Source organism: Ascaphus truei, chromosome 8 (assembly GCF_040206685.1).
Source record: "Ascaphus truei isolate aAscTru1 chromosome 8, aAscTru1.hap1, whole genome shotgun sequence".
NCBI lineage: Eukaryota > Metazoa > Chordata > Amphibia > Anura > Ascaphidae > Ascaphus > Ascaphus truei.
Window position 1 is genome coordinate 90,251,765 of NC_134490.1, and position 27,615 is coordinate 90,279,379.

Consider the following 27,615-nt stretch of genomic DNA (forward strand, 5'->3'; position numbering starts at 1 on the left):
CATGGAGATTGCAGATACAATGGATATCTTTAAGAAAAGGTAACATCGATTTAAAAAAGGACAGGTACCATATAGAGGAGTATACCAAAAAAGTAAACATAGAAAGGATGTTGATGCAGGGAGAAATCTGATTGCCATTATTGGAGTCAGGAAGGTATAACATTATCCCCTGGCGGGACACCATTGGATAATATTTCACTGGGATTTGTTGTTTGCCTTCATCTTGATCAATATACTATAAATACAAATATAGGATAAATATCTATAATCTAAATTTAAAATAGGTTGAACTTGATAGACATATGTCTAGAAAGTAGACACAGTATGTAACTATGAATCACAGCGTACTGAGTATGTGACTTAGAGGTATCTTTTCTAACGTGCCAGAACAATTATTGTTCGTTAATGACCATTTGCTTAAAAGGCATATGAGATGTAATGCTGCAACCATAAAATACAATAATATACTTGCAATTACTGGTTCTTCTGGTTCAGGGGATACCTGTCTAAGAGAAATCCAATAACTATATGAAACAATAGATGTTCCAGGGCACTACGGAATTTTCAAAATGACTTTATTCGATCAGCAAACAACGTTTCAACCAACTGTGTGGTCTTTCTCAAGTGAATAGAAAGTGAATAAAACGCACTTGAGAAAGACCATGCAGTTGGTTGAAACGTGTTTGCTGATCGAATAAAATAATTTTGAAATTTCTGTAGTGCCCTGGAACATCTATTTTTTCATTTGCTTAAAAGAACATTAATTAACATTAAAGATCATCACACTTTTACATGAAACAATAATTAAATGATACTCGTGAGCAGCTTTAAACTCTCTGTTAACTTTTATATTTAATGTACATTTTGTGTTGTACAGTCTTCTGACGTATATTTTTGTTATAGTCTTACATATATGGTTGACACTATACTGTAAATAAAAATATGCTAATATGATCATTTTAGAGAATGTTTATAAAGTATTGACCATGTCCTTCATTCCTAATTGACACCATCATCATCATATATCAGAAAATGTGTATATGAATACTAAATAGTATACAATGCAACTAGATATTTAAACAATGTAACTGTGAGGATCGGCGTTAGGTCCTGCACCCGCGACAGGTCCCGTGACGACATGGGTAATGCGCCGCAGACCAAGGAAGCTACTCACAGGCGCAGTCAGACAGAAGGATACCTCCAGGTTCTGGCTTAGGCCCCGCCCCCACATCAAATTCCGTGATGACACAGGTGACGCATCACGCCCGCAGGAAACCATGCACTGGCGCCACATCACGAAGAGCATGTGTGGGCTTAATCCTTAACTCCACACTAACCCAGGATCAGCTGCACCTGCGGCTCACTCAGCCACCGTTCTGGCTTCTCATTGGTCACCTGCCCTTTATATGTTCAGCTATCCCTCTGGCAAATTGGCTGAGCATAATTTTTCGTTCCTGAACGAAGTGCTTACCTCAAGCTTCTGCTGCCTTGTCCTGTTGTCTTGTGCATTTTTGATCCTGTCATGTCTCTGTGTTTTGACCTCAGCTTGTACCTGGACCCCCGACTTCTTTCTACCTTGGCTTGCTTCTGGACCTCCACCTTCTCCGCCCCTGGACCCCGGCTACCCTCTACGACCATTCGATTTCTCCAACCCCTAACCACAGCGAGTATTATGACTATCCTCACTTCTCCAACCCTGACCCGGCTATACGACCATCACTCTCACTATCACGCCATTTGTTCAAATGTTGCTATCACTGGTATTTGGGCCTTTGTGCATACGATGATAACAGCGCTGTCAAAAATAGTGAATTAAATTTTATCGCAATTTTTTTTATGACTGCTTTGTGCAAAGGCCCCATAGTCGCACGCAAAAGCACTGATTTCATCACTGCTTTGTGAATCGGCGCCTTTGACTACAGTATAATCTCACTGCAATGTTGTATTAGAATCAATATACCTTATGAACATTTATTTGCTATTTTGGTAGTATTTTTGTTCCACATTTGCAGCTGGAAGATTCTGCTAAATAAACCTTTTCACCACAACTCCCATAACTAACCCATATAAATGTATAGAGGTGTTACTAATAAATACTCTGTAATAGCTACTGTGTTTTTGCCGGGGCCGCTGACAGCTTTCATGGGGCCCAGGACTATAGTTTCTATAGGGCCCGTCAGCGGCCTTGTGAGCCTCCCCTATTTCTCTTAAACTTCCCCCCTCTCTCTCTCACCACCTTTATTTCTCTCTTCATCCACCATGTATTTCTCCCCCTCATATGCCCCTCTCACACCCCTTCCCTAGGGGGGAAGGAGGTATGGGATAATGGGTGTGGGAGGTATGGGGTACTGGGTGGGTGTGTGGGGGGTTTAAGGAAGGTATGGGATTAGGGGTAAGGATGGTATGGGGTAGGGTGAAGGTATGGGGTAAGGGGTGGGGGAAAGGTATGGGGTAAGGTATGGGGTAAGGGGTGGGGGAAAGGTATGGGGTAAGGTATGGGGTAAGGGGTGGGGGAAAGGTATGGGGTAAGGTATGGGGTAAGGGGTGGGGGAAAGGTATGGGGTAAGGTATGGGGTAAGGGGTGGGGGAAAGGTATGGGGTAAGGGGTGGGGGAAAGGTATGGGGTAAAGGGTGGGGGAAAGGTATGGGGTAAGGGGTGGGGGAAAGGTATGGGGTAAGGGGTGGGGGAAAGGTATGGGGTAAGGGGTGGGGGAAAGGTATGGGGTAAGGGGTGGGGGAAAGGTGTGGGGTAAGAGGTGGGGGAAAGGTGTGGGGTAAGGGGTGGGGAAAGGTATGGGGTAAGGGTTTGAGGAAAGATATGCGGTAAGGGGTGGGGGAAGGAGTGGGGAGAAACTATGGGGTAAGTGGTGGGGTAAGGCTAGGGGTAATAGGTGGAGTAAAGGGAGGGGGAAGGTATGGGGCAAGGGGTGGGTGAAGGTAAGGGGGAGGGGAAACAGGCATTGGCTGAGGGGAGTTTACCTTGGTGTGGAGTGCTAGAGGAGGAAGACGGAACATATCGGTGGTGGGCCTGTGGAGGGACCTGCAACCGCCCTCAGAGGGGCCTTGAGACAGACCAGAGGAGCCCAGTGAATGGGTTTTCAGATGGCAGTGCAGAGGGGCCCTGTGATGTGTAGCGAGAGTACCGGGCAGCAGGGATGTGCCCTCAGTGGTAGGATAGAGTAGGAATAAGCAGCTGCACTGCCGGGAAGATTCAGACATGTTTTTCCTGTACAGTTACTGATATCGGCTGATAGTCCCCGCCCACCAAGAAGACCCTGAATGGCTCTATAGCTAAGCTAGTCATTTGTGTTTATTTTACTGACTCGTTGTTCGCCCCCTGACTCACCGGGCTAGGGACAGAAGTTGCGCTCTTCCCCCCCTGCCGGCGACCAAGTTGAATAAATAAAGAAATATGGTTCCAAAAAGGTATTTCATTTCTGTTTTAGTTGTGCAAAGACAATACCAAAACAAGCCTAAACCGAGCGTTTTCTCTTTTCTAGAACACATTGTTTTTTTTCACCATTAACTCTAATTTGATTGCAATTAGCCTACTCTGCTGATACTTCTAAATAGAGCAACTTACTTTCTTCTTGAGTCTGGAATACTGTGCTTTTTGTATTTAATGCTCTCCATCAATATATAAACATGCTCTAAGCTATCATGGTCAAAGAAACAAATACCTGAGTCTTCAGAGTTCTTGACCAAACTGTAAATGGCCATTACATTGTTGGGGCTCTAAGCTGTTTTCTATAGCACCCTCTTATGCACTTGGGCCAAGTCCTATTTGGAAGCCTTTGACCTCATGTTTTTTTTTTTCCATAGAAAATATATCCTGATGTATTTCACAATCAATTTTTTTGTGAGACTGCCACATAAATCCATTACATTTTCATTGGATAAGTACCATCCAACCTTCAGCATACAATCCTCCAGTCAGAGCAATGGAAGAACTTGGTCTCTAGACACTGTAAGGTAGGAATCCCCCTACCCAGTAGATGCACATTTTAGAGATAATGTAATATTTATTGCTGGTGAACCACTGCACAGTATCACCCACCTGATCAAACACAATCATTGCATGTGCAATGTGAGACCAAAATAAGTTCCTGATACCGTATTTAATTAGGTCAGGTCCACCAATAAGAAAAATAAATAATTTTTGGAATGAGAGATTAACATTTGCATGACCAGTTAATTCAAATACTGGGAGACCTACAAGTCCAGCATACAAAAAGTGTACAACAAACCCAACATGGGTGTGTATAACTATCTTATTGTTTTGTTGTGAACTCTACAAATAGAGTGCAGAATTCAAACGTAGAGACGCACAAAAGGCAGAGGTTTTTTTGATGAATGAATATAGACAATGTTATTACTTCCATGGAAGCGTTGCAGTGGGACATACGCAATGCATTAGCGGGAGGAACTGCCATTGTTTTGAAAATGTGTGAAAAAGGGGTTGGACCAACACACTACTTCACCTGTGGATTCGTGTCAGCGGGTTCAATAACATCTGTATGTTTGAAACACCAGGCAGCATGTTTTATTCTAAAGAGCAATAGAACTACTTAGGTTTCAAATTTTTTTTAAAGGCATAAAGAATTTCAAGCAACAAACTCCACACCATGCAGATAAAAGCAAAAATGTATCACACTCCATACATACTGGAATTGCATCTGGAGCAAGCTAAAGGCAAGAAAGAATTATGAACATTAAACCCTGGAGACAAATAAACAAAAAACATGCAATAAAATAATGTAAAATACCACATAATATCATCATAAAAACAAAGCTAGGAAAGTCACAAAGGGCAAATATGTTGTAAGCACAAATTTGCTCCTAGAGGGCCCTCTAATTGCAAAGGGAATTATAGTGCCCTCTGTCATTTATAACTACTGACCTCTAATGCAGGACACTAATACATTGCATAAGAAGATCCACAGCACTCACATTAACACACTGATACTCATATAAATACACAGCAGTCACATTGTGTGTGTGTGTGTGTGTGTGTGTGAAACACACACATAGGCACCGATACTCTTAGCATAAATACATACATATTGATATATACAGCACACCAAATTATACACGTACACTCGTATATTAGAGCCATAATGACACACACTGTAATGTACTGTACATACATTTACGTATACACTGTAATACTGATGCAGCGGCCGTTATTCGAACACTTCACGCGTCGTGTACATCGGAATCCCGATTTGAAACCGCGGGATGAATTCCAGCCTTCCCGCACTAAGATGTGAGCGCGGCGAGTGCAGAAAACCCAATTTTAGTGTTCTGGCTTTTAAAAACATGAAATTGACACAGTAGCACAGTAGCACAGTAGCACAGTAGCACAGTAGCACAGTGACATAGTAGCACAGTAGCACAGTGACACAGTAGCACAGTGACACAGTAGCACAGTGACACAGTAGCACAGTGACACAGTGACATAGTAGCACAGTAGCACAGTGACACAGTAGCACAGTGACACAGTGACACAGTAGCACAGTGACACAGTAGCACAGTAGCACAGTAGCACAGTAGCACAGTAGCACAGTGACACAGTAGCACAGTAGCACAGTAGCACAGTAGCACAGTGACACAGTAGCACAGTGACACAGTAGCACAGTAGCACAGTACTGTACACATTACAATTCATCCATTTTATTGCAAACGAAGAAACAGAATCCATGAAATTCAAACAAAACCTCCGCGATAAGCGCGGGTGCCCGGGGCGATTGGCCGCGTTCATGCTGCGTGGGGAACAGCAGAGAACTCAAAATCGGTGCCGATGTGTTCGAATAACGGCCGCTGCATCAGTATACTGCTGAATTTACAGTATAAGACTATTGTTGTTCCCCTTTGAAAAGTCATTTTTAGAGATTTATAGGGGCTGAATACATTTGATCCTTTTGGATCTTAATGTAGATTTATTAATTGTACACGTTACAAAAAGGAACGAACTATTAATTTTGAAGGATAATGTAGATTACTTTACATAGTACAGACAAGGTAGAAGGACTCAGCTGCTTGGCTGTATTTTAAAGATACGCAATACATCTAGTGTTTTGGCTTCATCGCTAACAACATTTTTGAGGTATGGTTTCAGTTATCCTAAATTCTGTTTGTTTTGGTTCTGGTTTTGGATTATTGGGTAAATGTGAATTCCTAAAAAAATATACTGGATACCCCATGAAGAGGAAACACATATAATTATGGTATATATACAATATACAAATGAGCAAACAATGTGTCACCTTTTGTCTGGAATATCCGTTCACATTCTAAAACATGTGAATGTGCTCACTAGTGATATTCTTTATTTGCTACATATATATATATATATTGTGACATAGTCCAAAGTTGTTAGGCAGCTTTCTGCCCCATTTTAGGTCAGAAAGTGCAGGAATAGTTAAAAATGATCCGTTCCACAGCTTCCCATTAAGTCAGGCAGCTGGATTGAAAATCCAGACCACAGATTACAATGGCTCTAATTCTCCCTCACCTGCTCTTCTAATCACATGCACAGGTATTTAGAGCAGAGAGGTTTTGCATTTCACTCTCTCTCCTTAGAGCCTGGAGGCTGGGGGTATCGCTGCTCCCCTGTTTCCAGTTTCGGGGTGGACGGCCCCTCCAAGTATCACAGTACCAGAGGATTTGCCTGGACACTTGGGACCGTGTTCCCACCACGAACAGATAAGACAAAACAAATGTTTATTGCTGTTGCTAAAAGACTGTGCTGTATCTAGTGACCCTAAATGAGAGGGCATTGTTTTAAGCTGGGGAACCAGGTTAGTTGGCCCAGTTAGTTCGCAGTTAGAGGCTGATTCTGATGTGTAGTTAGTTCCCTGAAAGGGATAGGATTTCTTTATATGAATTGGTTTTTATTTCTTAAAAGTGACACTGTGTGAAGTGTTATGACACTGATATAAGTGAACCACTGAATGAAAATGTCTGTGTGCCTCTTGCCTACACATGTTAAAGCTGCAGTCCCTTACTTGGATGAAAATAAAGCAGGCAGAAGCCTGAGTTAAGCAATATAATACTTTGCATGATCCTGTTTGTTGTATAATTAACCCTAGAAGACTGTGTTGGGAAGAACCCAGACAGACGTCAGCGCTACAAAAGAGGGGCGTTTGTCACAATATATATATATATATATATATATATATATATATATATAAATATAAAACAAAAGGGGACAGTGCGGGCTCCATAGTGTAAAATAATACAGGTTTATTAATCACGAGCTAAAATAAAAAAACTCACAGCAATGAGATAGGACATGCGCATCAAACAAGAACACCAATGATCATGCTGTTAGTTAGGAACAGTAGTCTCGTGACTGCAGCGTGTATATCTCTCTCTGTGCCGCCGGGTGTCTCCGTTGTGATGTGGGTCCACTTCAGCGCCCCCCCCCCCCCCTGGCTAAAACAGCTAACACTCCTTTCATTCTGCAGCACCACAGTTCCCTTCCAGTCCAGCAATTGCTCAATGAGCTTAACACCTGGTGCTTGTAGATAGCGCCCTTACACGTTTCATCGCGAGTGTACCGGCGACTTCATCAGAGGTAAGGAATGAGTCTATCCTCTCATACCTTATATAGTCCATAATGTTCAATTATTCATGTAATATATACATAGATTGGAGTGGCTACCTGACAAGTACAAAGAAGGAGATGACTACAGTACAATAATACATACTTAAATAATATATGGACATATATTGTGTAATCATTTAAGTATGTATTATTGTAGTCATCTCCTTCTTTGTACTTGTCAGGTAGCCACACAAATGTATGTATATATTACATGCATTTAGAATATGAACCTACCTTATATTACTCATGTATTGTGTGTCTTTCCCCTGTATTGTTTTTAGCCACTTGCAAACATAGTATTCCACTCGATTTTGGGTATATCTAGAATCTCCTAATTGAATAATTGAACATTATTGACTATATAAGGTATGAGAGGATAGACTCATTCCTTGCCTCTGATGAAGTCGCCGGTATACTCGCGATGAAATGCGTAAGGGTGCTATCTACAAGCACCAGGTGTTTAGCTCATTGAGCAATTGCTGGACTTGAAGGGAACTGTGGTGCTGCAGAACGAAAGGAGCGTGAGCTGTTTAAGCCGGGGGGGGCCACTGAAGTGGACGCACATCACAACGGAGACACCCGGTGGCACAGAGAGAGATATACACACTGCAGCAACGAGACTACTGTTCCTGACTAACAGCATGTCAGGAATCGGCGTCCTCCGTGCTCCCCACACAGAGCACTCTCTCCCCTCAGGGAGTCCCTAGACACACAAAACAATCCTGCCTTACCGAACTCAGCGGCTCCCCGCCCCTGCCGCTGTCACGGGATCACTCCCCTCGGCAATTCTGCTGCTCAGCGCCGGGCGCGCCCATGCCCTCCCGCGCTCACACCTGCACCATCCACTGGCTCGGTCCACGCGCGTACACGCGTTACAGAGTGTGCTCATTCTGCACACTCTTCTACCCATCCCACGGACCTCAGGCTCCGCCCCCGCACACCACACGAGCATACTCAGGTTACCAACAAGACTCACATGGCCTGTTATGCCTGCACCAATCTGCAGTGTCTCCCTGTAGCTCTTCCTGTCCCGCCTCCGTTCCTAATTGGACCTTCCTGCTTTATCTAGCTCCTCTCTGCTCTCAGTCTTTGCTCGACATAGTCTCTGTATGGAAGTACTTCTGGATTCTCTCAGTGTTTTCACAGGTTCTGACGCGGCTCGTACGACTACCCCCTCTGGCTCTTGATCTCGGCACTCCTTGGACAACGCTCACTCTGGTATCCCTTGAACATGGCTTGGACTATGACCCATCTCCGCTCTCTACTCCCTGACCTCGGCAAGGCATTCTTCACTCTATCTCTACAACCTGTATCGGCAAGTATTGTCTACCTTACTACACCTGGCCTGGCAACACTTTATACCACACTCCGGACACGCTCCCTTTGCTGCGGGTGCATGTATTACCACTTCCCCCTTCAGCTCAGGGGACGGGTCTGGTCAGCGGGCAGCACCGGCGTAACATTATGTCGAGCCCACAAGATGCAGACCAGACCGAACTTCAACAGTTTTTCTCCAATCTGGTTCAGCAAAACCAGGCCATGGTGGATCAAATTGTGGCACTTACACGCCAGGTCGCAGTATTCTCAGACCGAGTACCGACCGCGACCTCACCAGATGTAAGCCCCCACTCCGCAAGCGCAGTTAGCAGCTCCGATGTAAGGATTCCTCCCCCCAAGCCTTATGCAGGTGAACCGCAAGAATGTAGAGGTTTCCTAAACCAATGTGAGGTGCAGTTTGAAATGGCCCCCCATAACTACAATACTGGTCGTAAGAAGGTAGCCTACATTTATAACCTCCTCACTGGCAGCGCCCTAGCTTGGGCTTCCCTGGTTTGGGAGCGACGTTCTGATCTTACCCAAGATTACCCGGCATTTAAAGCAGAGTTCCAACAGGTATTCGATTCCCCTGCTCGTCGGGAGATGGCATCTGTTTCTCTTCTCCAGATCACTCAGGGACGGCGAATGGTGACACAGTATGCTGTGGAATTCCGGACTTTAGCAGCCGAGACTAACTGGGGACAAGAGGCTCTCGTCTCCGTATTCTGGCAAGGCCTGGCAGATCCCATCAAGGATTAACTCTCTCGCCAATCCAGGCCGGATCAATTGGAGGTCCTCATTGATTTGGCCGTCCGAGTGGATCAACGTATCCAGGTACGTCGCTCAGAGCGTCAGCGCACTCGCTTCCATAACTTTCAAGTTCCGTTCTCCAGTACTCCCAGCAGCACTCCTGCTCCCCCAAGTGCTACCACACCTCTTCATCCTGCACTGGAGTTGCCAGAGCCAATGCAATTGGGGGTACAATGCATCCGCACACCGATACGGCAGTTCCGCCACGCCGGGGGATTTTGTTTCTACTGCGGATCCATGGAGCATCTGGTTCGGGAGTGTCCACTGCGTCCGGGAAACAGGAACACCCAGTGAGTACAGAGGGGCTCTCTCTGGGTGTAATGTCTCCACGTACCCTTCATAAAGGTGAACTCCCTAAGAAACTTACGTTTCCAGTCTCCCTTTCAGGCGATAAGTTCCAGACTTCTACCGCCGCTTTTATTGACTCAGGAGCTGGAGGAAACTTCATGGACCTTGAATTCGCCAGGTTAAACCGCATACCGCTCGTGAGGAAGAAGGTTCCCATCGCACTCGTCGGTATCGATGGACGTCCTCTTACCCCGGCCCACATCTCCTTAGAGACGGCCCCCTTGCTTCTGTCCTCACATCTGCACAAAGAGATCTTAGTTCTCGATGCCATTCACACTGATGAGGTACCCATCACCCTTGGTCTTCCTTGGCTACAGCTTAACAATCCTCTCATTGACTGGACTTCCTCTGCTCCCATCTCCTGGAGGCCTAGGTCAGACGAGACTCATCAACTGCTGGCCAATACCTCTGTTCCCGAAGTTATTCTACCTTCTGTTTACCACCAATTCCGGGACGTGTTCAATAAGGTACAGTCAGACCTTTTGCCGCCACACAGGACTTACGATTGTCCGATCGATCTGGTTCCAGGTTACTCCCTACCCAAGTCCAAGACCTACCCCTTGTCGTTACCAGAATCTCACGCTATGGATGAATATATCCAGGAGAATCTCAAAAAAGGCTTTATTCGTCACTCCAATTCCCCAGCAGGGGCTGGGTTTTTCTTCGTCAAGAAAAAGGACGGGTCGTTGAGGCCTTGCATCTATTACAGGGGTTTGAACCACATAACTATCAAAAATCGTTACCCCCTTCCCCTTATTACCGAACTGTTCGATAAATTACAGGTGGCCAAGATTTTTTCCAAGTTGGATCTACGTGGTGCCTATAACCTGGTGCGCATCAGGAAGGGGGATGAATGGAAAACGGCCTTCAACACGCGTAGTGGACACTACGAGTATCTTCTAATGCCTTTCGGCTCCCGCTGTCTTCCAGGATTTCATCAACGACGTCTTTCGTAAGGTACTCAATATTTTTGTTATATTATACTTGGATGATATCCTGATTTTTTCCAAAGATCTCCAGGACCATATACGCCACACCTCCTATGTCCTTTCCCGTCTCCGTGAACACCATTTGTACGCCGAACTGGAGAAGTGCACCTTTCATCAGACCTCTACTCCGTTCCTCAGGTACATCATTTCCGATGAGGGGTTTATGATGGACTCCGATAAACTTCAAGCAGTCACTGAATGGCCAAGACCCAATTCTCTCAAGGCCATACAACGTTGTTTAGAGTTCGCTATTTACTATCGTAAATTTATACGGTTTTTCTACCATTGTGGCACCCCTCACTGCGCTCACAAAAAAAGGAGCTGATCCTTCTGCTTGGTCAACAGAGGCCATCTCCGCCTTCGAGACACTCAAGGAAGCTTTTATATCCGCACCTATTCTCCATCATCCCAACATTGAACTTCCCTTCGTCCTGGAGGTCGACGCTTCTGATTGCGGCGCTGGAGCCGTTCTTTCTCAGAGACCCATGCCTCAAGATAAGTTACATCCCTGTGCATATTTTTCCAAGAAATTCTCATCCGCCGAGAGGAACTATGACGTGGGTAACAGGGAACTTCTGGCCGTGAAGTGCTCTTCAAGAGTGGAGACACCTGCTGGAGGGGTCGAAAGAGCCGTTTACTATTCTCACGGACTACAAGAACCTTCTTTACATAGAAAACGCTCGACGCCTTGGTTCACGACAGGCTCGTTGGGCTCTTTTTTTCTCTCGATTTGATTTTCACCTTTCCTATATCCCCGGGACTAAGAACGTAAAGGCAGACGCACTCTCCTGAATACATTCTTCTGAAGAGAGACCAGAAGAACCTTTGAAGACTATCCTTCCACAAGAGAGGATTCTCGCCACGTCTTCTTTTAAAAATCTTGACAAGATTTTGCACTCCCAGAGACGCATTCCCAAGGACTTGTAAATACAACCTCAGATGAACAACAACACATGACATATTACACCGTGTCATGATTTATTTAACAAAAATTAAGCCAAAATGGAGAAGCCATGTGTGAAAAACTAAGTACACCTTACGATTCAATAGCTTGTAGAACCACCTTTAGCAGCAATAACTTGAAGTAATTGTTTTTGTATGACTTTATCAGACTCTCACATCTTTGTGGAGAAATTTTGGCCCACTCTTCATTACAATGTTGCTTCAGTTAATTGAGATTTGTGGGCATTTGTTTATGCACAGCTCTCTTAAGGTCCAGCCACAGCATTTCAATCGGGTTGAGATCTGGACTTTGACTGGGTCATTGCAACACCTTGATTATTTATTTTTCAGCTATTCTGTTGTATATTTGCTGGTGTGCTTGGGATCATTGTCCTGTTGCATGACAGAATTACGGCCAAGCTTTAGCTGTCGGACAGATGGCCTCACATTTGACACTAGAATACTTTGATATACAGAGGAGTTCATGGTCGACTCAATGACTGCAAGGTTCCCAGGTCCTGTGGTTGCAAAAACAAGCCCAAATCATCACCCTCCACCACCGTGCTTGACAGTTGGTATGAGGTGTTGGTGCCGATATGCTGTGTTTGGTTTTCACCAAACGTGGCGCTGTGCATTATGGCCAAACATCTCCACTTTGGTCTCGTCTGTACAAAGGACATTGTTCCAGAAGTCTTGTGGTTTGTTCAGATGCAACTTTGCAAACCTAAGCCATGATGCCATATTCTTTTTAGAGAAAAGAGGCTTTCTCCTGGCAACCCTTCCAAACAAACCATATTTGTTCAGTCTTTTTCTAATTGTACTGTCATGAACTTTAACATTTAACATGATAACTGAGGCCTGTAGAGTATGAGTTGTAACTCTTGGGTATTTTGCAATTTCTCTGAGCATTGCACGGTCTGACATTAGGGTGAATTTGCTGGGATGTCCACTACAGGGAAGATGGCAACTGTCTTGAATGTTTTCCACTTTTGAATAATCTTTCTTACTGTAGAATGATGGACTTTAAATTGTATGGAAATGGCCTTATAACCCTTCCCAGATTGATGAGCAGCAACAATTGCTTCTCTAAGATCATTGCTGACGTCTTTCCTCCTTGGCATTGTGTTAACACACACCTGAATGCTTCAGACCAGCAAACTGCTAAAACTGGCTTTTATAGAGGTGGTCACACTTGCTGATGATCAATTAATCAAGGGCATTTGATTGGCAGCACCTGTCTGCTACTTAGCATCTTAATTCCTATGGAAGCAGTAAGGGTGTACTTAGTTTTTCACACATAGCTTCTCCATCTTGGCTTTATTTTTGTTAAATAAATCATGACACGGTGTAATATCACATACACATAGTGACTAGTTGCTCAACTAATAGTATCGTACTTAAAAAACTTGGTGCACAGGGAATAAACTATAACCAACACTTGAACAAGGGTTTTGGACCCTTTCTTTGGTCCTATATTACTACACAATATCCATTCACCACAGTGTCTGACGTGGATACTGTAACTTTTGAGTGCAATATATAGGGCCTTTTGGTGACCCCTGGTGGTCACTTGTTCAAGTGTTGGTCACGGTGTAATATGTCATGTGTTGTTGTTCATCTGAGGTTGTATTTACCTAATTTTTAGACCTGCTAAGGAACAGATTGTATTGTTTTTTATTGTATGTCTTTATTTATATAGCGCCATTTATGTACATAGCGCTTCACAGTAGTAATACACGTGGTAATCAAATAAATAACAGAAAATATAAACAGGTCATGGGAATAAGTGCATCAGACATAAAAGTAACATTAAGGAAGAGGAGTCCCTGCTCCGAGGAGCTTACAGTCTAATTGTTAGGTAGGGAGAACGTGCAGAGACAGTAGGAGAGAATTTTGGTAAGTGTCTGCAGGGGGCCAAGCTTTATGTATCATGTGTTCAGTATAATGCACAGTGCTATTCATATGCTTCTTTAAGCAAGTGTGTCTTAAGGTGGGTCTTAAAGGTGGATAGAGAGGGTGCTAGTCGTGTATTGAGGGGATGGGCATTCCAGAGATGCGGGGCAGTAAGTGAGAAAGGTTTAAGGCAGAAGAGGGCTATAGATACAAAGGGGGTAGAAAGAAGACATCCTTGAGAGGAAGGCAAGAGTTGGGATGGTGCATAATGAGAAATTAGGGCTGAGATGTAAGGAGGAGCAGAAGAGTGTAAAGCTTTAAATGTGAGGAGGAGAATTGAGTGTGTGATACGGGATTTGATCGGAGGCAGGAGAGGGATTTCAGGAGGGGAGACGCGGGGACAGATTTAGGAAATAGTAGAGTGATTCTGGGAGCAGCGTTTAGGATAGATTGTAGGGGAGACAGGTGAGAGGCAGGAAGGCCGGACAGAAGGAGATTACAGTAATCAAGACGGGAGAGAATGAGGGCCTGAGTCAGAGTTTTAGCAGTCGAGCAACAGAGAAACGGGCGTATCTTAGTGATATTGTGGAGGAAAAAGCGACAGGTTTTAGAAACGTTCTGAATGTGAGATGAGAATGTGAGATATGTCGAGTGTTACCCCTAAGCAGCGTGCTTGGGCTACTGGGTGAATGATCATACTTCCAACAGTAATGTGGAAGGAGGGAATAGGGCCAGGTTTGGGAGGAAGTATGAGGAGCTCAGTTTTTGCCATGTTGAGTTTAAAGTGGCGCAGGGCCATCCAGGATGATATAGCAGAGAGACATTCAGAAACTTTGGTTTGTACAGCAGGTGTAAAGTCAGGTGTTGAAAAGTAAATGTGTGTGTCGTCAGCATAGCGGTGATATTTAAACCCAAGAGATGTTATTAGGTCCCCTAGAGAGAGTGTGTACAGAGAAAAGTGAAGAGGTCCCAGGGCAGAGCCCTAGGGTACCCCCACAGAGAGATCAATAGAGGAGGAGAAGGTGTTAGCAGAAGAGACACTGAAAGTACAATGGGAGAGGTAAAAGGAGATCCAGGATAGAGCTTTGTTATGAATGCCAAGAGTATGGAGAATGTGAAGGAGAAGAGGGTGGTCCACGGTGTCGAATGCGGCAGAGAGGTTCAGTAATATGAGCAGAGTGTAATGACCTCTGTCTTTGGCAGCATGGAGGTCATCTGTTATTTTAGTGAGGGCTGATTTTTATTATGTCCTGATATGATATGTAAAACCATGGAATTCAAAGAGGGTTTACTTTCTTTTTCACATGACTGTATATATATATATTTACATATTTTACATATATATATATATATATATACACACACACACACACACACACACACACACACACACACACATGAAATATATACTCAAAATACCATGTAAAGAATTGCTAGTGTTTAAATACATTTGCTTTGAAAACATCACAAAAGGCACGCTTTCATTAACTGAATGGAATTAATGAGGATATCTCCAAAAACTCAAAAAATGAAAAATATATGTTAAAAAGCTATATCAAACAATAATACAAACATTGTGTCATAAATTTAAATTATTTGGTAATCACATTGACTATGAATATGAATGTTACTGCATTATACCCTCTTCACAAGAAAAATCAAAAATTGAATTTCTATAATAAAAAAGAATATCATATCAATAATTCTGCAGTTCAGGGTCTCATGTAAGCTGTACACTATAAGTTAGATTGTGCATGCCGTTAAACTCTTCCCAGAAGCAGTATATTCAGCACTTATTGTATTAATAAAAGTTAATTACATTTATGCCATTGAAACAAACTATAATAAAGATACTGTAAGTGACACCAAGCCAAACTATCTTGATCCTTCTTTAGTAGGTAATTTCCTTTACCATTTTCTGCTTATGATAATGTACAATTCTTCTAAAACTTTTTAAATGTGCTAGACATTTTTCAACATAGGAAAGGGAATATAATTGTAACCATTAGGCAATTGTATTTTCAGTGCTTTCACCACGCGTCAAATAGAATTTAAAACATAGTTGGGCATAGCTGAAGATCTGTGATTGGTCACAGTGCCAAACCTCATTAGGCTACACAATGGTATAGGAAATGTGCAATGAAGATAGACTTTGAAAGAGGTTTACTTAAATAAATCCAGATAGCAACATCTAAAAGATTTCCTACAGACTCCCTGCTCAACTCAAATTTGTAGTTACATTTGTTGGGCTCAAGTAAGACTTTGTTTATTATTGCACTATTATAGAGCGTTTGCTATATATAAAAAAAATCAGAAGGTGCCATTCATGCAATTGATACAGATCTAGCCAGACTAAAGGCTGCAGTAACATGACCGTGGAGCCAAAAGTTTAAAGCTGCCGGGGGTCGAATCTGGAAGCACGGACCCCATGCAGTGCCGTCACATGGCTTTTAGGTTTTCAGACGTGGTTCCGAAGTCAATGAGTCTGGCTACATCTGTACAATCCAATGCCAATTGTTTTAGGAGGTGGTCCATGATAACCTTCTGAAGCACACCCAGGGATTGGTTTCTTTTTTTAATATGAGGATACATGCAGCAGGGTGTGATGAGAAATCTAACAAACCAAGCAGCCTCCTGAGGTGCTTGGTAAATAATGTATGACCTGCATCAAATTATAACCATATTTAGAATCTTGAGAAGCTATTAATTACTGTTACTATTAATCCCTAAGTGAAGACGGTAAACTAGTTTTTATGTGGTGACATCTAAATTCTCAAAGGGGCAACATTTAGCAGGAACTGAGGAAGATTCTGGGACCATCCCCTTGGGTGTCGCTGGTGATCCGGACCGGCGTCTCAGCCCTGCTAGCATCTCTCGTAGGCACCACGATATCACTTCCGGTACCTCTGGCGTCACTTCCTGTTATGGATTTTCAGCTGGATAACGCATCTACGGGTGCTTTATTCATTGGGAGACTAACGCTCTAAATGTTTCGCTATGAGTAAGCTTGAATCCAGCTGAAAACCCGAAACCGGAAGTGATGCCAGAGGTACCAGAGGGGACGTCGCAGAGCCCACGAGAGATGCCGGCTGGGCTGAAACGCCGCTCCGGACCACCAGCAACACCCGAAGGGATGGTGGTGGCGAGAGTGCTCACGACGTAGTAGACTGTTGTGTCTAATGCTTTTAAATATCGTTCACATTGTGAGTGTGATTCTTATACCTTTTTTTCCATATAAAGTTTTTATTTTTTGATCTGCGTAATTGTCCCTCTCTCTTTTCTATATTGAGGTACCAACAACCTGACTCCAACATTTAAGAGCATACTGCCATGGTTTTGGATACACCCATTTAAACCTAGCACACTGTGAGTAGGCACCACAAAAGAGCCAAGTTATCTTGTAATTTACATTTTCAATACATCTACACTTAGATATTTATTTTTGTTCTTTTCTTGGTTTAATTTCTCCTATGCTCTCCCTGGATTTTGAAGAATACTTGCATCTTTCTGGGACCAGCAAAGACAGTCCCTACCAGAGGATCAGAGCAGGGGGTGACAACCATACATTTATTATTTTTTTCCACACAACACTATTACTGTTCACTTATTCACTTTGAATTATATAAAGTGATTTGTGCTTTGATTCACTACACCTATCACATTGGTGTGTTTCACCTCATTGTTTGCATACTATTTCCCATTTTAAACATGTTTGTATTATAACTGTAATGTTGTCAACTTTACTTTGTGCTCAGGACATACTTGAAAATGAGAGGTAACACTCAATGTACTTTTTTTCCTGGTAAAATATTTTATAAATAATATAATATCAACTACTCTATGAAAAAACTTAAAATGTGGTCCTTTAAAACATATAACAGTCTACTCTTCCCCCAGGACTGACTAGAGCTTAACACAAAACATATCAAATAACCTACAATACTGTACTGTAGTTCTAATGATCACTAAACACAACTTGCGTAGTTATTTGACTAAAATATACAGTATAATGTTTGCACCATAAATTAAGAAAGCAACACATATTGTTACACGTACTGTAAACAAAATATTAAAGAATATGGTGACTGTGTTATAAAGTGCTTTTCTCTTAAATTATAAATTGCGCTTTTCTTTAAGAAAGCTCCCAGTAAGATAAAAACAAACAAACAAGATATTGTGCCTAAGTTATAAAGTGCCCTTTTCATTCAAATGTGCACATATTATAAAGTATTTTTTCTTTTCGCTATTGTGCACGGATTGTGAAGGGTGCAGTCGTGGTCACATGAGACGTCAGAATGTAACAAAGCGTTTGGGCATCTAAAGATATGCAGCACTTGTAACTTTCCATTTATCTGTGCATTGTTTGATTCCTCAAGTAAAACATTTATTCAATATGACATTAACTACAGAACTCTGTGTTTCCTCTTGTTTGGGAGTTACAGTTCAAATGTCCAGTGTTGCCCTGAAAACCAGTCTGGTGGTGGCTCTTAATGAATGATCTTGGACCACCCTGTATCAAAAGACCTTCTCAGGGGATCAATTACATTTTCCATGCTATGTATTATACAGAGTTGTGACTTAATCACCTTCCAGGGTATGTAAAAGAAAACTGTATTTTATATCCACTGGGATTTGCAATTGCTATAGTTTGTTTCAATGATTTGCTATATTCAATAACTTCATGAATAAACTACTCAGAGTTAGTGATCAATGTTTATACACCTAAAATAGTAAGATAGGAAGAACAATTCAAAAACTAGTAGCAGCAGTAGCTGACATGAAAAATGCAGGGAGTATAGTAGACTATTTACATGCTGTTTAAGAACTTAGGAGTTTTATTATTAGGGCATGTAGTGGAGGATATGCCTTGCTAAACCCGTGGAAGACAAAGTCAAGGCAGTAATGGATTGCATGACTTCAACTAATCTGGAGCATATAAATTCACTTCTGGACTGGCAGAGCTTTAAAACACATGACAGAAGTGACAAGAAATGACAAGGCTTTTATGTCTGTCTATGAGAAGGCTTTTTTGAAGCTAAAATAAATATTATGCAGTCGCTCAATAAGTCATGGTTGGGATTTTGGATGGTTGTACTAAGATTTCATAAAATCCAATATTATAATTCAGATCGTGTGGTACATCCAGATCCTAATAAAAGATTGACAATTAGTCATGAAATATCTGGTGAAGTGATACATGCACATGTTATTCTGATGGTTCTTGAGCTTTTATCCATTTACCTTCATAGCATAGAGTTATTAGAATTACTTATAACTATCAACCCTTGGTAAACAATACATAACTCACAATAATTTAGTATTACATCATGAGTCTATTTTGTTTGTCAACTTTACGTTTTTTTGTAATCTAGTCTTGATTGTTAAACCGAGAGTTGTACATTGGGGGTGGTAAAGCTTGGGGAATGGTTTTTTATCACCTTTTGTGATTGTAACTCCTGTTCCAGGACAATGTGTACAGTGCCTTGGCTCTGCGAAGCATATTTTATATTGCTGCAAATCAAGTCTAAACTTGAGTACTGTAAATCATTAGTCGTTTCTCACTCTCTATTCTGACATATTTATCCATTAATATATGCACAGCTAAAGCACTTTACTGCACATATTCTAAAAAAGAAATTGCTAGGTACAATGTGTTTGCTCATGGTGTTACGTTATATGCAGATGTTATTTTAGTTAATTCCTTCATCCGAGGGATTATTTTGCCCAATACATTTATTTTGTGATATAATGTTGGTTTAATGATATTAGTTATTTTTTTTATATTTTTCATAATTTTTGTCGAATTTTTGAATTGAGTTTACATCAAAAGATTAAGCAAGCTAAAAGTTTTCATAATAAACATTTTCAAATTAAAATATACATTTGCATAATGTAGTTATGATATGGGAAACAAACCATGTAGCATAATATCTGAAGAACCATTCCCCAAAAATATGTTTTTTTTTAGTATCTCGAATATTTTTATTGGAATAAAAAGAAAGTTCTATATATTTTTAAGAAAATAATTGTGAGATCTTGAAAAACAATATACAAAATCAACTGCAGACGATTCAAAATAGGCCAAATTAACACGTTATCCAAATACTGATCAGAATATTCTACTCTCATATAAAAGTAAATAAAATGTACTGTTCTTGTTTTACTTGTACCAATTTCATTGATGGAAATTTAAACATTCTAAAAAGAAATGGGGCTGTTTCCAGAATAAGCAACCTCTCAACTTTTGTGGAGACGTAGGGCTATGTTTGCCAAACAGTGCTACTTCATAAGAATGAGCTGCAAGGTGTCTTCCAGCACCGGAAAATATCTTTAAAGTAGCACTGCTTAATAAATATTGCCCCTAATGTCTCAAACGTTTACTGTATACATGTAGGGGAAACAAAGAAAAGAAAAAGACAATCTAAAAAGGAAAGCTGAAAAAGGTTAACTCACCTCTTCCACATCCTTATCCAGAGCTACAATTTTTAATGGTGCAGTCAAGTTCTGGTTAGTAGAGATTGTTGTTCCCACCGGTGAGGACTCCAGTATAAATCCTTTATACGTCGAAACCGTGAAGAACGGAGCCTGATTATTCTCATCCATAATGTCGATATGCAGACTGGCAAATGCTGGGAGCGGATGACCATTACTTTGCTCTGCCTATGGAGCAAAAAAAAAAAAAAACATAAATTACATTGTATTGTATTTCTTTTGTTTATATAGCGCCAAAAGTGTACTCAGCGCTTCACAAAGAATACAGTACAGGGAATTATAATAATACAATAAGTGCAGCAAAATCAGACAATAGGAAAGGAAATCCCTACCCCGAAGAGCTTACCATCTAAGGCGTGAAGGGAACTTACAGAGACAACAGGTGAGGGAATAAGTGCTGTAAGTACATAAAAGTAAATGCTAAAAGAAAACAAAATTTTAGGGATTTCTATTGTTAATGGTTTGGTTGGCATTGATCCTAAGGCAGTAATTCTGAAAAAATAAGAAAATAATTTTTGTACACAATTGAAATACAGTAGGGGAGTCATGTGGTGCTGAACCTCTGTATTTTCAGCCTTGGATACCTCTCATCACTCTCCCCTGGTTCCCAAAGTAATTACTGGTGAAAGTGCCAGTGCCCCTTATGGAGGAAGCTACATGGACACTGGCGCTGATCAATAAAAAGCTGCAACTGATGCAGGTGAGAACTTTAAACCAGGAAGCATCTCGGGAAACAGGGGGATCTCTGAACTGAAAAAATGTCACTTCAGCACCAGAACACCCCAGGATCCAATTATGTAGAGAAACAAATTAAGAAATCAATTTGTTAGGTGGGATTGCTGCTTTAATGTGGGTGCTGATTTGAAAATGGAATGTGAGCGCTAAACAACTGGTCATCACAATAATAAAAACATAGGATATTTTTTAGGCTAAATTCTGTTTTTTGTTTTCCAGGATAGTACTGTACATTGGATGCAAAGTAACATAGCAGCTAAAAATATTCTTGCAAAAGTACATAAAAAGGTGAAGAAGAAAATCAATTTACAACAATTTAAAGCAGCAATTGCCACTTTTTTTTCTAATTTTTATATGTAAACATGTGATAACGTATAAGTGTACATTCTTAACTAAACTGGTAATTGTTTGGTTTTCCTGTTATATATCTGTAAACATTCTAATTGTGTGCCTAATTTAATGGCCACTTTTCAGTTTCAATCAATCCTTCAGTCAGTGTAATTCAGCAGCTACAATGTATCCTTATATTACTAAGGTAACATTATCTATTGTTACAGTTTATAGCTCAAACTGCTGGGAACATTAACAACAAATGATCAGAAACATAAAAGTATGTTGCAAATATCTTGCACTGCTAGGTACTGTAGGTGTGCTAAACCTAATAAGGGGTATACCGGTGGGACAATTTCTCCGTATTAGAAGAAATTGTAGCGATAATGCTGAATTTGAACATCTGTCCCAGATTTTGTCTCAAAGATTTAGTGACCGAGGATATAGCAGGAAAGCCATTAAAAGAGCATATAAACGGGCTAAGTTTACATCAAGAGCAGATCTATTAAAGAATAAAACAACAAGCCCAGAGAATAAAATTATACGCTTCATTGGCAATTTCAACTATCAGTGGAATCAAGCGAGAGAAATCTTCACACGCCACTGGCATATCCTCAAAGCAGACCAAGATATCACACAAGCTCTACAGGAATTCCCTTCCATGGTTTGTAGGAGGGCTAGGAGCCTTAAAGATACTTTGGTTCATAGCTACTTTAAAGAACCATCAGCTACACAATGGTCAACAACAAAACCACTGGGCACTTTTACGTGCCAAAGATGCAAGGCATGTCAATTTGTCACAGTAGGGAGGAAATTCACTAACAGTGATGATTCTAAGGAATTTGAGGTGTGCAAATTTATAAATTGCCTCACAGCAGGAGTTATATACTTGGGTACCTGCATATGTGGCAAGAAGTATGTTGGGAAAAAAAGGAGACCATTCAAGCAGCGGATATTAGAACATATCGGGAGTATCCATAACAAAATGGATACCCCGGTAGCCCAACATGTTAATTTGATTGATGAGGGTAACATTGATGCTATGGGCATCAACCAACATTCAATGGGTATCCGGAAAGGAAACAGGGATGATGAATTATAAAGAAAGGAAGCACATTGGATCTACGCCTTAAAAACCCAGTCTCCAGGTGGCCTTAATGAAGGTTTCTTGTACACATCATTTATTTGACATCATATACATCTCAACATACTTATCATCTGGGTCCTGTGATCATTACTGGACAATGTCTTTGCTGAGTTACCTCCATCCCTGTAGGTTTATACCAGCTATCCTGTCTGTAATATCACCATACATAATATATTTTAGGTGGGTCTCTAGAATCCACCATACACCTTGGTACAACAGGTGTGTCACTACAAATAACATATTTACCTCTCATTGAGTGGGGTTATCCTATCTTACTAAACGTTGACCTGTCCACATTTGGACCTTATCATACATCAAGGTTCACATATTTAGTATACCATTACCTGGTTATCTACTATTATATACTTTGGGCATTCATTGTAGTGCTTGATATATTTATTCGATAATTAGTACATTTATCCAGAGTAATCATTGTCTTATTCTAAACTAACAGTGTACATGATAGTGGGAAGAGGTCTACACAACCCCCTCTGCTGGTTGAATAGGCACAGCACACTGTGCTCAGCAGGGCTCACTTCATTGGTCAACTAACGAACAATGTACATATTGGCTATAAATAGAAGCATGTAGCCAACAGGTGTGCCCCCACCCCCCACCCCCCAACATACCAGCCTTGAAAAAGCATTTCAATGCGAAACGCGCACGTCAGGAGTGGGTGCACGCGCAGGAGTTCACAGCTGACAGCTCTGAACTTGCCACGTAACCGAGTTGGCTCCTGATCGCGTCTTTTCGCTCTAATACTGTATCACTAGTTTTGAAGTTTTTTTTTTATATAACTTTGGTTTTATTGGGTTTTACATTGCATACATGGTAACACATTCCATAGGCCAATACATATACACCCTGAAGTATGTAGCACGGACAAACAAGGACAGACAAACAGGACAACTGACATGGGTGATACCAGATCACGACTTACAGGACCGACGAGACAGACAGGACCAACATGAACGGGAAAACGGGACAGAATGGAACCAGGATGAGAGGGGGGTGGGGAGGGGTGGCGGCTGGGTGGATGGCTGATCTTCGCCTTTCATATTGACCTCATCCTTGACTTTGGACTACTGTTGTGCGCATACAAGTACATATTTTACCCTAGTCTTTACACGGATACCGTCTCCCCAGTCTCCCTACCTGTACCGTTGCTATGTGGTCGTGGACCCTGTCTGGTTACCGGAGAACGCATTTCCTTCTATCACTGCAATATTGTGGTAACATCTACCCCCGGGATGTACGTGTGGGCCAACCAAGGTGACCAGACCTTTAGGAAGTTTGGGCCGGAGTCGTTGACCAGACTCGTCAACTGCTCCATCCGGCACACATGTTCCTGATTTTGGGGATGATTGGTAAATCCGATTGTTTCCACAATGCTGCGATCTCGCAACGTGTGGCGGTTGCAACTAGTTTTGAAGTTTTAAGGGCGCATATAGGGACTCTGCTCTTCATTCATTACTGTACCAACAAGTTTGAAGGTAAGGGCGCAGTAGGGACTTCTCCGCTGGTACTATCTTGCAGTCCCTGTACAGCAGCACTATAGCCTGAGCTCAACACACAAGACTGGGGATTCATTGGATTCTGTGTATCACAGCTACTACAACATCAGAACCCCACAGACAATATTACATTTGTGCAGGTTACATTATGGCACAGGAACAGGTTCACAACTGTCTGTAAGTGTTACTAGAGTTCATCTCTATCACTTACTACTGCTCCTGCTACCAGCCTGTCACACTTGGGACTTTCTCACACAGCTTTTTAACATTAATTGTTATTAAGGACTAGTGTATGAAATATTTCTCTGGTTCATGTTGCTGTGCTCCTTGGCTCTATCTACTATTTCTGGTTCTGTACATCCTGTGTTAACACTCAAAACAGAGTGTTATACTACTGTTAATTATAGCTAAGTGTTATTTTGTACTATATTAATGCGGGTTAACCCACCACATTGTCATTAACCCTATGTGTATCTCACCACAAAGGTACATTATATTTATAATTTTATTACCATCTGGTCACACTGCAAGTTATTAGTACCACTAGGGGTTTTTCAAGTTCCCATTAGAGAACAGTGGACACTTAGTACCACATTGCGAGGTTCTGTTCTTATTTCCTGAAATCGCAAGTGATAAACTTAATTAACCCTTTCACAACTTTAAGTATTCTGGACTTTCTGACGTTAGTTTGCATCTCAGGATACAACCCTCTGTTTAATGTTTGTTTTAATCACCTATATTTTAAAGGATATTAATAAAGTTATATGTTTTTAATATTACCACAACACATCCAGATTTATGACAGAGTGCCCTAACTGGGTTACCTTTTCTCTTTGTGCACATATCAGTGATTTACCTAGGGAGCACGTCATAATAATTATCATCTATCGCTGTTGCTGGGGCACCCCTCTTGTATACTGGTGTGCTAAACCTGCAATGTAAATCAAAGGCTGATTTAAAAGTAATAAAAATGGCATTAAGAGTTGAATAAAAGAAAAAAAGTCACTATTACCTAATACTACAGAACTGATTTATTAAAAAAAAAAAACATGTAATAATTCAGTTTTGCTGTTTCACTGAAGCAATGGATTCCCAAGCAGGTATAAATGTGACAGTATGTTTTCATTATGAATGGAGGCTGCACTTCTGTTTGTTAATATATAAAGATACATTAGTATTCCATGCAATGGATTTTTAACTATGAGTGGAAAGAAAATGACCTGCAAACTGCTGCCTAACCACTCATGCCAGCAAAGTATTATTAACTTTGAGGATCAGTTGTGTGCAGGTTGTGCGGTGTGATTTCACAGTGAGATGTTTGCAGTCAGACAGTGATTGTTTCTAGCAAACATAGAGATTGCTGTAATTAGTATCCCACTTATACAAACAAGAAAGGGGCAAGACAGGCAAAAACAGATGGCGATGACAATAAAAGGAAAGCTAGTGTTTAAAAACAGTGACAATCTTGGATTGATTTAAAGATATTGTTCAAGACTTGCAACAATCATTAAGAACACATACAGTACTAGCCTTCACTGATGCTGATTGTTTAGGTCAAGTATTGTATGACTATAAACAGGAGCTCTTAATCCCAATAGGAATAAAGATTAATGCTAAAAATATAGATCAGTTAGGAAGACAACACTTTGGTTTTCTTAAAGTGAATGATGACTGTAGTGCTAGTTTGAATGTGGACAATGTGATCAGGGCGAGTGTGAAATAAGATTCTGCTGTGTTATGAGATAGAAAGAAAATTATACTACTGTAAATATGCCAGGATATTTGTATTGTCCTTCTAAACTGACTCTTGTGGCTCTGTTTCATTAGACCTTTACATTAAGCTAGACATATTTTATTAAATAAAAAGCAAAATTCTACATTTTAGAATATACCTGAAGTCACTTTTAAAATGTTCAGATTTTTAACTGCAATAATAAATCCAGGCATTTTAATAGTGGATAAGTAATTAATGAATGCTTACCATTAACTGAATTTTGATACATAAATATAAATAAAAACGATGTAAAAATTGTGGTTTTAAAATGCCCGGTCCTTAAAACCAATGTTCCTACTTGCCTAAAGAGTAAACGTGTGTCATTGTAACTCATTTAGTCATATCAATTTTGTGTCTGTAAGTGGTTTTGTATGTGGCCATATTGATTGTTGTAAACCGATTCCAGAAAGTATAGATATGTATCAACTGTCACAACTGGTTCAAATGTTGAAGCATTCCTCCAAAAATTAAAAAATTGTACCTTTCTGATTCTGCATCACACTTGCATTAATGTATCCAGTAGATTTCCATCACTTCCGTCAGTTAGGGATTTGGGGAGTGGTTTTGGAGCAGCAAGGGGAGATGTTGCATGGAGTAATACAATATTATAATTGGATGTCAGGCTTGAAGTGGTGTTAACATATTCTTCTCAACACCACATGTAAGAAGCTCAAGTAACAAGCTTCATGCATATTGAGCAGTAGCCAATTGTTGCAAATGAAAAATGTTGCTTCTATATGATGGAGCACATTGCTTAACTTGATACATTCCCCCCCATTGTCTTTTCTTGTAAGTTTAACTGCCACTAAGCAGTTTTCTGCATTACTCAATTATTGTCTGCAGTGGCCAATTGCACAATAATCAGCCAAAAAGTCATTAATTTGAATGGACAAAACTGAATCAGGCCCAAAGTTTCTATTTCAGGAGTTTAAAAAAAATAAGTGTGAAAATTCTTTTTCAGGTTGGGCAGAGGTCATGAGTGGAGTACCTCAGGGATCTGTACTGAGACCCCTGCTTTTTAACTTGTTTATTAATGATCTTTGCTGATGATTCTAAATTGTGTAAGGTAGTAGAATCAGAGCAGGATGTATTTCTCTCCAGAAGGACTTGGAGAGACTGAAACTTGGGCAGGTAAATGGCAGAAGAGGTGTCTAAGAAGGGATATGATAACTATATACAAATATAGTTGGGTGCCATACAAGGAGCTTTCAAAAGAACTATTCATCCTAAGGTCAGTACAAAGGACTCGGTCATCCCTTAAGGTTGGAGAAAAAGAGATTTCACCAGCAACAAAGGAAAGGGTTCTTTACAGTAAGGGAAATTAAAATGTGGAATTCATTACCAATGGAGACTGTGATGGCAGATACAATAGATTTGTTTAGAAAAAGGTTGGACATCTTTTTAGAAAGGAAAAGTATACAAGGATATACCATATAAGTAAACATTGGAAGGATGTTGATCCAGGGATTAATCTGATTGCCAATTCTTGGAGTCAGGAAGGAATTTATTTTTCCCCTTATGATATATCATTGGATGATATGACACTGGGGTTTTTTGTTTGCCTTCCTCTGGATCAATAAGTAAGCATAGCTATAGAATAAAGTATCTGTTGTCTAAATTTAGCATAGGTTGAAGCAGAACCGGGGCCGGCGCAACCACTGGGTGATCTAGGCGTCGCCTAGCGTGGTAGCAGAGGCTGGGAGCAAAGCAGTTGC

The 27,615-nt window shown here is 41.0% G+C and overlaps 1 protein-coding gene across 2 annotated transcripts in view; it reads right to left on the bottom strand.

The window, feature by feature from the left end:
- The window catches only part of PCDH15 (protocadherin related 15), a 1,763,546-nt gene that overhangs the window by 862,996 nt on the left and 872,935 nt on the right, over positions 1 to 27,615 (bottom strand). For both annotated transcript variants that reach the window (XM_075612935.1, XM_075612934.1), the window contains exon 12: positions 20,362 to 20,568. In XM_075612935.1, coding sequence (XP_075469050.1) covers positions 20,362 to 20,568 — 207 coding nt within the window. The remainder of the gene's footprint in view (positions 1 to 20,361; positions 20,569 to 27,615) is intronic.